A 10,418-nucleotide genomic window follows, 5' to 3' on the forward strand; every position below is an offset into this window, starting at 1 on the left:
GCAATTGCCCACCCCGGGGAATTCCAACACACGCCGGGGCGAATTTGCATCACAATGCGAAAAGAGTCGCTGCCATTGATTGTAAAAGAACAAAAGCTTTTGTGACCGCTGACTGTACCTGAGCCTGACAGGGAGCTTCAAGCAGTTCAAGAGTGAAATGAGAACAGGAAGCATCTGTCAGTGTGTGAATGTGTGTGTGTGTGTGGGTCCACCAAAACGCAAGCAGCATCCCACAGCGAGCTCATGTTCACCGCAAAGCATTTGGAAAGCATTACAATCATTACCGACCTGTGTGGGCTACGAGTCTGATGGCAATAGTTACTAGAATGATGCATTGTACATGACGACTCCGGGTGGCGTGATGTCAGCTCACGCGCTGGAGGAGGCTGCACTTGGGCAGCAATCACGGCGCCAGACGCACGCTAAGGTCCAAAAGAGCACGGCGTTTCACGGATTCAATTATTACCTTATTGTTGCACCCACCCCATGCAAAATAGATGGCGTGCTATGATTAGGTTGCATTTTCTTGTCTTCTTTTTTTTTTCCTTTGGTCAAAGAGGGCCGGTGCATCTGTTTGGTAATAGTCAATTAGAGTGCATTTATATTCGAACCACGGGAGTCAGCTTATCCCGTATTTAGCTGCAGGGCAGTCTTGCATGATGTCCTCTCTGCTATTTTCTTCTCTTTTTTTGAAATATCTCCCTGAAATGGAAATGCGGTTGAACGTAGCCCCCATCGGGTACCTCCAGCTGCAATGCACTTCAGGCAGTGTTGGGAGGTATTAAATGTAAAATGAATTTGTTCGAAATTCAATTGTACAAATGCGCACGAGCCAATTTCTGTAGCGCGTTGGGCTATGTTATCTCGTCCTGTGCAGCACTAGTCTTTAGAAAATGATGTTTTATGATACGGCAGGTTAGAGACATGCAGATGCACGGAGAGAAAAACAGGAAGGTTTTCAAACAATATCAGCTCGTTCCCTCATTTTTTTTTTCAACAGGAATATTTTGATAGCTCCATATCATACAGCATATTGTCGAGCTGCTACGTTACATAACGGTATTCATGACCTACGAGCGTCATTGTTTCCTATTTTAGGCTCCTGCCGATATTTGATGAAGCAATCCATTGATTGTAAGCTTTTACAAGTCCTCTCTGAAAGGAGCAAAAGCTCTCCCTTCACATATCTGACTCGGCTTTTCTTGTTTTTGTTCCTTATATCCAAGCATAATCCTAAATCAAATAGAATTAGCTGTGGAAAGGGATTGTAAAGATTTACTTAGTGTATTGACTTCACGGCAAACAGCAGAGGCCGGATTAGCTGGGGCGAAAAAAAGGAAAAAAAAATGTGTGATCAACTTTGACATCATCAGAATCCACACTAGCAGAATCGAAGCCTCTGAGGTCGGGAAAGAAAACTTTTGTATTCATGAGAATTAGTGCCATTCTGAAAAGTAATGTTTTCAATCTTCAAACCCCAATGTTTGTGTTGACTTGTTTTGTCAAACATTACATAAATTAAAAAAAGAAAACACCCCTTCCAATATACAAATCCATTGGTGCTGAGTTCCAGGGGTCGAATGTAGTTTTAAGTTGTAATATTATCACTCACTGCTAGATGGCAGAAATGTCTTTATTACACTTACACTAGGTCTTAGATTAGGGCGGCCCGGTAGTCCAGTGGTTAGCACGTCTGCTTCACAGTGCAGAGGTACCGGGTTCGATTCCAGCTCCGGCCTCCTGTGTGGAGTTTGCATGTTCTCCCCGGGCCTGCATGGGTTTTCCCCGGGTGCTCCGGTTTCCTTCCCACATTCCACAAAGGCTGCCAGGCTGATTGAACTCTAAATTGTCCCTAGGTGTGAGTGTGAGCGCGGATGGTTGTTCGTCTCTGTGTGCCCTGCGATTGGCTGGCAACCGATTCAGGTTGTCCCCCGCCTACTGCCTGAAGACGGCTGGGATGGGCTCCAGCACCCCCCGCGAACCTCGTGAGGATCAAGCGGTATGGAAGATGAATGAATGAATAGGTCTTAGATTGCGATTTCGCCCAACATGGTGTCCGCCTTACATAATTACATGGATGATTCCGTTCATTTTAATTCCATGAGCGCGATATTCTTCAGAGTTCCCCTTTAGGCGAAGGTTCGAATTAGCACCCAATGCTAAGTGGCACGTGGGTATTTTCACAAACGGTTAACCCGCAAAAAATTTAGCACGTCGTCATTTGAAACTAGTCCAAGTGTAACAATTCCAAACCTTATGGGTGTCAATTACCCGCATATTTTTGCTATTTTTCAACAGGGCTCAGGATTCCTATCCTTTCAGCGGAATCCTACTAGTAGTGCATCGATCTGTTTTCTCTCCTACTTACAGTTCAGTTCAGCATGTACTACTACTCCATAAGTGGCTTCCTACTCCTATTATTAATATTGGAGGGAAAAAACCACTTTACATAGTACAATATGTATGAAGTAGTGCCCTTCAATTATTTAATATGTGATAAACAAACAGCAGCGAGAACCCAGTGAATAAATTTGTTGTTCACATACAAGCCAGTGTTTATATTGATTAAAATGAAATGACTCCTGACGTGCCTCATCCACCCACTTTACTATCATCAAGGGTATTCTCGTATGCATCCTCCATTAAACAGTCGCTTTGTAGAGACGTTTTCATCGAGGGAGCCGCAGCAACGCGCAAGACTGTGTTTTGTTTTGAATGGGTAATATATTTCAGCCTTTCTATCAATAAAGTTGCCATTTTGGCGAAGGTGGGGAAAAATAGGGGGGCTTATAGAACACCTTGATTTAGTGCCGGATTGAATCAGAGCTGCGGCTGCCATACCCTCAGTAACGAAGCGGCAATTTGTGTTTTTTTTTTTCAATAGCAGCAAGCGCCTCGCTCATATTTGGTTTACCGCTTCTCATCTTCCCCTTTCCTCCGTTTCTTTTGCTCTGACTTGAATCAACATCATCATAGTTGTTGCAAATCCTTTCAGCAGCGTGACTACTTTTTCTTTTCGGGGGAGGGAGGGAGGCGGACGAGGGTGGGGGCTGATGCTTTTTTCCAGCATGTGAGTGATGCTGTACTGGCAGCGTCTCATTTTAAATGCAAAAAAAAAAAGAAAAAAAGTGGTTGTGAAAAGATGAGTTGTAACAATGCCGTCCACATGAATTGTCCTTTTTTTCGGGGGTGGGGGGGGGGTCGGCACTTTTACGTGTGCCAAACGATTTCAGAGTTAAGAAGCCTTTCTGCTTTGGAGAAGATGCAACGCATGTACATGGAGTATGCCATCCATTCAAATTGCTCTGACAAAACGTTCTGCCACGACTGTTTGTTTTTGGGCATCTCTCAAGTAAATGAGTCACTTGAGTTGCGGTTCCAGAAGTAAGCCCTGTGTGCAACCGAGAACAATTTGTTCATATTTAGTGAGGATTTTTCAAGGATTAAAAAAAAAACATTTATCAGCTGCCCCCTTCTCTGCCACAGCCCCCTTAGGTTAGAAACTGCTCTTCTGATGTGTTATCGGCTCCACACAGGCCCTTATACTGTACATTCGGTAAGGTTGAGTTAAGTGACAGAAATAAACCCGGTGCCAAGTCAAAAGTCTCCAGACTAGTGTTTTTTTTTTTTTGGCCTTTGGAACACTTGACTATATAGTGCGGCTCTTCTAGAACAACGCTTATTTACATTTGATGTCACAGCTTTAGGCTACATTGTACTTGATGTTGAATGAACAGAAGCTGCATATCGGATGCTGCGGGGCATCGCAGGCATTGTGACATTGACTGAATTATACATGTACCGTGGTAATGTTGGATCGTGCAAGTACTTTAGTATGTAGCGCTCGTCGTGAATATTGATCGTCGTCATCAGTCTGCAAAAGTCAATTTCGGTATTTGACACGTTCAACGTGACTTGAACTCGACCTTCACGGGCTCTTTTACAATTTAATGGTGCACACATCGTGTCACGGAAAAAAAACAACAACTATTAGTTACTAGCTTGGCTGTATGTGCGACTTTGTTTTGTCCATAGCATACCTTTATTTTCTTTTTTCTGACACAGTATTGACACCAAAGTATTGTCAATACAGTGAAGGAAATGTTATTCACCACTTAATTCAAAAATTGTATTTCCAATAATATATTCTATTCCACTCCATGTGTCCAAACATGTGGACTAATATGACTTGGGCAGCAAAATTCACCTGTTTTTATCCATCTCAGGGGGGGGAGCGGCCATTTTGTCACTTGTTGTCGACTAAAAATGACATCACAGTCGCCCAGGGCTCCGCATGACTCGTGTGTTTTCTAAGCTCGGTAGAGGGCCGCAAACACATTTCAATTTTCAAAGCTGCACCCGCACGGTTGGCTGACAATTGGGTTTAATCATCAGGGCATAGATCCATCCCGCCTTGTATCACTTGGCAGACTGACGTGGAGCAACAGTCATTATGTAACAAAGATATATATTGGGGGAGGGTGGGGGGTGGGGCACTTGAAAAGCGTGCCAATATGGTGGCAAAATAGAGCAACGCAGCACGCCGCCGGCACAACACCGGACCTCCCCGCCATTTTTGAAGTGCACTCCCACAAGACTTGCCGCGAGGTTATCACTGCGGATTGTGCCCTTTTGAACTCATGCAAGTGCAGTGATTGCCGTGCTGCTGATAAATAGTTTACTTTCAACCATCTACTATATCATTTGGGATTTGTGAATCTCAACCGAATTGTTAAATATGCACTCGGTGTGCATCCTCAAAGAGGTCCGATAGCAACGCTGTGTACAAAAAATAAAAAATAAAATCCAACAACAATCTTTAGTCAGTTCTTCCAAACCCATGAGCGAATTCTCAGCAATATGTGTTGACTCGCTCACAAAAATATATGTCCTTGGATGTTGGAAGTAAAAGCACCCAACCCACACGTTCCCGCTCTCAGCCAATATTTCTTTGATTGCCTAATTGCTGCCAGTTTGCTCCAAATGTCAGGCACATCACTTGGCATTCATTTGCCGTGAGCTTATGCCGTCATCGTTTTGACAAATTCCGCTCTCGCCCTTCCCCTACTGGACAAAACAGCCTTCCAAGTAATAAACGCCGGGTTCGAGTGTAATGTCTGCATCAGTAGGCCTCTGAAGCCCAACACCCAGGAGTCATATGGGATCAAATCCACATCAAAGCCTGGCCAATGATGTTATAAAAGCCGCGCAACAATAGAACAATAATTAAAGCCTCATGGATTTCCACAACAGTGTCGCACGCGCACGCGTGAACGCGCGCTGTATATCGCCGCTTCTCGTTGCGGTGATTGAAAGAGCTCAGCCTGATGCTTGTCACAACCTGACGCCAACCTTTTTGTCAATCTTCTCACATGCCGCTACCTGCCACACAATACGCAAGCCGCCGTTGCCGTCCATCTTGAATGCGGTAAACATATTTGAAACACTCTCATCCGCTAAGCGGTAGCTCATTGGCTCAACATCAAGCTGTCGTGAGCAGCAGCAAAACATGAGACGCTGAGATGATTTTTGTTTTTTTGTTTTTTTGGAAGGCACTATTTCATGAGGCAAGCGTCAGAATGTGCTTTTTGGACACAGGAGGCATTTGCATGAATTGCTCGGCTCGCTCGACAATAGCGCTTTATTCAAATAGCGTTTCTCTGCAGCTGCAACAAAGCAGTTTACATATGACATAAAATAACAATACAACAACAAAAGAAAGTGAAAACAGTAAATTAATGACACCAACACACAAATTGCAGACGCCAGAAAACCCCAGTTGCATCTTAAAATGAAGCCTAACATGTTCTGGAAGCCAGTGAAGGTAGTAAACCAGGATTAGGGCAATGTGCTCCCTCTTCGGAGCTCCAGTTAGGAGGCGAGCAGCAGCATTTTGGACCAACTGGAGACACTTGTGGGAGTACTATCTGACTCCCAAATGAAGTGCATTACATTCACCCAGCCGAGATGTAATGAAGGCATTATCATGTCATTAATATTCCAACTGAGCAAAATGGTTTTGTTTTTTTGTTTTTTTTAATCCCCAGATTAGTCGTGAAATACGAGTTCCTTCTATTTTCCTTGGATGGTTTGACAAAAGCAAAATCTTAATCTTCAATATTAATACTGTTGAATAGCAATGTGAGGATATGGATCGATATGTGATTCTGCTTTTTTTTTTTTTTTTTTTTTACCTCTTCGGTATCCACATCGTCGGCGGCCTCAGTGGGTTCCGGCGCTTTCACGAACCACCACTGGATCTCCAAATAAACTGACGTGGTTCCGCTCTGGAACGCGCACGCCATCTCTATGTTTTGTCCCTCTTTAACCGTCATGTTAGAGGGTAGATCAGTGAAGCGACCTGCAGAAGATGGTAGGGAGATGCGTGGGGGCGGGAGTTGCGGAGATAATGAGTCAGGGGAAGATGGAGACCAGGGGAATGAGAGAAAGCGTTGTCGAGGTAAGTTGGTGATGTCTGCATGCATAAAAACAAGCAGGAATTAACTCCCGAGACAGTTTTATTTTATTTTTTTTATTTTTTTAGGTCTCTGCCCCTCCCGTCTTCACATCAAAACAGCTCAATTGCTCAATAACGCCACATCGTAAATTACAAGCCGTTCACTATTTTTGCACGTCATTGCACGTATTGATAGAGAGCAAGAGACAGACGTGACTTTTGGAGGGAGCCCGAAAGAAATTTTGAATAAAGAAAAACAGTATATCTGGCGGGGGGGGGGGGGGGGGGCGATATTTGTTTTTTGTTTTGTGTGTGTGTGTGTGTTTTTTTTTTTGCCGGGGCGTCTAAAAGGTCGTTGTACTTAATGCCGTCAAGAAGCAGTGAGAAAGTGGAATCCAATGCAGTGTGAAGGGCAGGTGCTTTTCAGCACCTCGGACAGTGACAATACGTGGCGACGAACATTTTGCATGAGGCAGATTGAAAATGTTCCTTCTGACTAAAAAAAAAAAGAGATTTTGGGCTCGACGCGTGAATACATATCAAGCAGTCACCAGTTGCATTTTTTTGTTGGAGGGGGGGGGGCGGTTGACGACGTTGCCGGGACGTTTTTATAACACATCTCGCTACTAAGATTTCCCGGTTTCCTCCAAAGAAACGCAAAAAAACCCCCCACTGCGCACTTTTTTTTCTTCAACAGTTTCTCAGCCCTTCGCAGCCTTTAAAAGTCTTACCTTCAAAGGAGAATCCGAAATGCACACAAAACCCAGCCAAGAAAATAAATCCAGCGGTATCATGAGAGGTCCACATCATTGCGCTGCCGAGAGCTTTCTTTACATGAGCTGTAGAGGGCAAGAAAAGGCGGAGGGAATAAAGCCAGCGAGGGGGGGTGGGCAAGGGAGCGGGGGGGGCAATCAAACAGTTGCTGGGTCGGTGTTTTGAAACGGAGGCTGCCGCAGGTTGAACATGCCGCAAACTAGCGGCCGCCGTTGCTCAACTTCTCGCCGTCCTTCTTTCTTTTCCGTGTGTGTTGCTGCGGCGTCTGTCGACTGCTCGGCTCGACTCCCAGTGTGCAAAATAAGCAAGCGGCGAGCTGCGGGACTTGCTGTGCAACAGCGGAGAGACGTCAGTTAGTCTGCTGGTAATTCACAGTGTGGCGTTCGCACTTTTTTTTTTTTTTTTTTTTTTTAAACCGAGCGTTTCCTCAACGCTCCATCCTCTCGCTATTCAATTTAAACATCTCCTATCTTGATTGCCACATACCAGGAAATGTATTTATTCAGAAAAAAAAATAAACACTGACCGCCGCATCTCACTTGTTCCAAATTGAATCTAGCTGCTTTTAAGTATTTTTTTTAAATGTAAAGTGGGCGTGGCTAAAATTGCTGGGTACTTCAGCCCAGGAAAGTGTAGCATAAAATAGGAGAGGTAGGGAAGGGGGCGGGAAGGGGGGAGGGTGGGGCGGCGTCAGGGCAATTGCAGCAAGTCATAAGTCATTAGTATAGAAAGGATTCCGCTGGAATATTATTAGTCTCATGGGAAGACTGAGAACATGCAGTCCTTTTGCATTATGCACTCCTCGTGCCACTCCTTGGATTTGTGGAAATGTATTCAGAGTACAATCTGGGTGCATTCATCCGGTTAAATCACCTTTTCTCTGTCTTGAAAGCCATATTCGTGTTGTTCTTTTGGAGGTACATACCGGTAGGAATAGGTCCCTGAGGTTAGGACAATTCAGAACTAGGCCAACATTTTTTCAAATGTATGCAACCAACCATTGCAGTATTCAGGTTCATCTTCACAACACCCTGTATTGAAGAAATTGAGGCATTCGCTTTTTCAACACTTTTTGCAGTAATTCAAGATAGACGGCGCTCAGAGGCGCGTGCCGTGTTGCGACACAGCATGCCAGGTAGCGCTGAGCTCTTCTGGAAGAGATTCAGTCAAATAAGAGGACGCGAAGAAAAGCCCGAGAAGGTCCCCTACCGAGCTGTAGTGAACCCAAAGAGCCGAGAGAATAAAAAGCGACAGCGACCGGCTAATCTCTTCAGCAATACGTGCAAAAACATGAGAGGAGTCGTTGTACAGTATCACGCATGTCTTCAGCTTGATATTCGCTTCTCGCCGGACGGTGATGATACGCCTCCTGTAACATGTAAATGGGATTATGGGTGGATTATTACATAAACAACTGATGTTGTCACTCAAGATATTAGAAACATAATGTGGTGAGTGTTTTTTTGTGTTGGCATCGACCGCGATAAGGCCCCCCCCCCCTTTCCTCTTGCTGAAACCCTCAGTAATGCATTCATCGCCGACCACCCGCCGCCTACCTGTGATCGCTTTTTTTTCAACGGCTCTTCATCCAAAACCCCTCCAAAAAATGTAATCAAATAAAATATATGTGGAGCTCAACAGCTTGCAGTCTGCCCTGTACTTATATGTACCCATGACCAAATAAAACCTGCCCTAAAGAAAAACCCCCCATGAGCTCTCACCACTCGAGAGTATCCGCCACAAACTCCTCTTTATCATCTCCAAAGCCTTCTCCAACCCGACTTCACCCCAAGGGCTGCATTCCACTCTCCCAATCCCTCAGATCAGCAGATGACACTCAGGTGTGGAGACATGATGTTTTTTTTTGCCATCTCATGTTGACAAGTTAAGCAAAACGGATCGAAACACAGTTTGAAATCATTTTTCCCTTTTTCGTTGTTTTAGCCAACTTTTCTTATTTCTTTACCTTCTATACCAATGATTTAAAACTTTCCCGCAAACGTGTTTAAATGTTGCCAGTGTGTGTTCTCTTCAGTACCCCCCCCCCTCCCCGCCCCCCCCACACACACACACTCCTGCTTTGCTTCTGAATGTCATTAACAATTGTGTTGTAAATGCTGGTCGCTGGAGCCTTGTGTGAAGCACTTTGAGTTGTCTTGCGTGTGAAATGTGCTACATAAATAAACGCGCCCCCGCGTTGCCTTTCTTTGCTATCATGCCAAATGTACTTACTTTTGAACCAAGCCGACTCATTAGTAGACACCTTGAATGACGCACTTTTCACAACAGAGGAGCTAGGTTCTGATTGCTACATAACATGCATAGTGTGTGTGTGTGTGTGTGTGTGTGTGTGTGTGTGTGTGTGTGTGTGTGTATCCATCCATCCATCCATTTTCCAAACCGCTTAATCCTCACCGGGGTCGCAGGGGTGCTGGAGCCTATCGCAGCCATTTTAGGGCACTAGGCGGGGGACACCCTGAATCAGTTGCCAGCCAATCGCAAGGCACACAGAGACGAACAACCATCCACGCTCACATTCACACCTAGGGACAATTTAGAGCGTCCAATCAGCCTGCCATGCATGTTTTTGGAATGTGGGAGGAAACCGGAGCACCCGGAGAAAACCCACGCAGGCCCGGGGAGAACATGCAAACTCCACACAGGGAGGCCGGAGCTGGATTCGAACCCGGTGCCTCTGCACTGTGAAGCCCACGTGCTAACCACTGGCCTACCGGGCCGCCCTGTGTGTGTATATATATATATATATATATATATATATATATATATATATATATATATATATATATTATATCAGCCTCCATCGGCTGAGTCAGACAGTTCATGATAAATATGAGAGCGACTCAGTCCACTGGGAAACTCATGGCCTTGTGTTGCACATGCCACGAATACACATTGACAAAACCTGTGCAAAACAGTTCCATTTTTCCGCTGCATTTTTTTTTTTTGTAAGAATGCGGCACATGTGGTGGTCTTTTGAAGTACAGTCTGCGAAGGAGACTCCCCGCAGCGCTTGAACTGGTGGAGGTGGGGTTGCGGAATGGATCTCAAGGAGTGCGAATGTGTTGCAGCTTTGTAGTTTCCAGGTGGTGAACTTACCACCTAGTAGGTTCCCGATTGTATTGTAAAGATGGGGGTCGGGGGGGGCACACAGACAGACACCGATGGC

At 45.0% G+C, this 10,418-nt stretch overlaps 1 protein-coding gene and 1 long non-coding RNA gene across 2 annotated transcripts in view; one reads left to right on the top strand and one right to left on the bottom strand.

Moving 5' to 3' along the window:
• vstm2a (V-set and transmembrane domain containing 2A) overlaps positions 1 to 7,516 on the bottom strand; it is a 28,898-nt gene extending 21,382 nt beyond the window's left edge. Inside the window, exons 1-2 of the mRNA XM_052054195.1 lie at positions 7,189 to 7,516; positions 6,195 to 6,361 (exon numbers count right to left, since the gene is read on the bottom strand). Of these exons, the coding sequence (XP_051910155.1) occupies positions 6,195 to 6,361; positions 7,189 to 7,267 (246 nt within the window). The 5' untranslated portion in view covers positions 7,268 to 7,516. The remainder of the gene's footprint in view (positions 1 to 6,194; positions 6,362 to 7,188) is intronic.
• LOC127593026 (uncharacterized) lies at positions 1,538 to 7,648 on the top strand. The gene is made up of 2 exons (XR_007960294.1): positions 1,538 to 1,651; positions 2,025 to 7,648. It is a non-coding gene; the product is annotated as an uncharacterized LOC127593026 (long non-coding RNA).
• Positions 7,649 to 10,418: the final 2,770 nt, after the last annotated feature.

The sequence above is a fragment of the Hippocampus zosterae genome, chromosome 20 (genome assembly GCF_025434085.1).
Source record: "Hippocampus zosterae strain Florida chromosome 20, ASM2543408v3, whole genome shotgun sequence".
Lineage (NCBI taxonomy): Eukaryota > Metazoa > Chordata > Actinopteri > Syngnathiformes > Syngnathidae > Hippocampus > Hippocampus zosterae.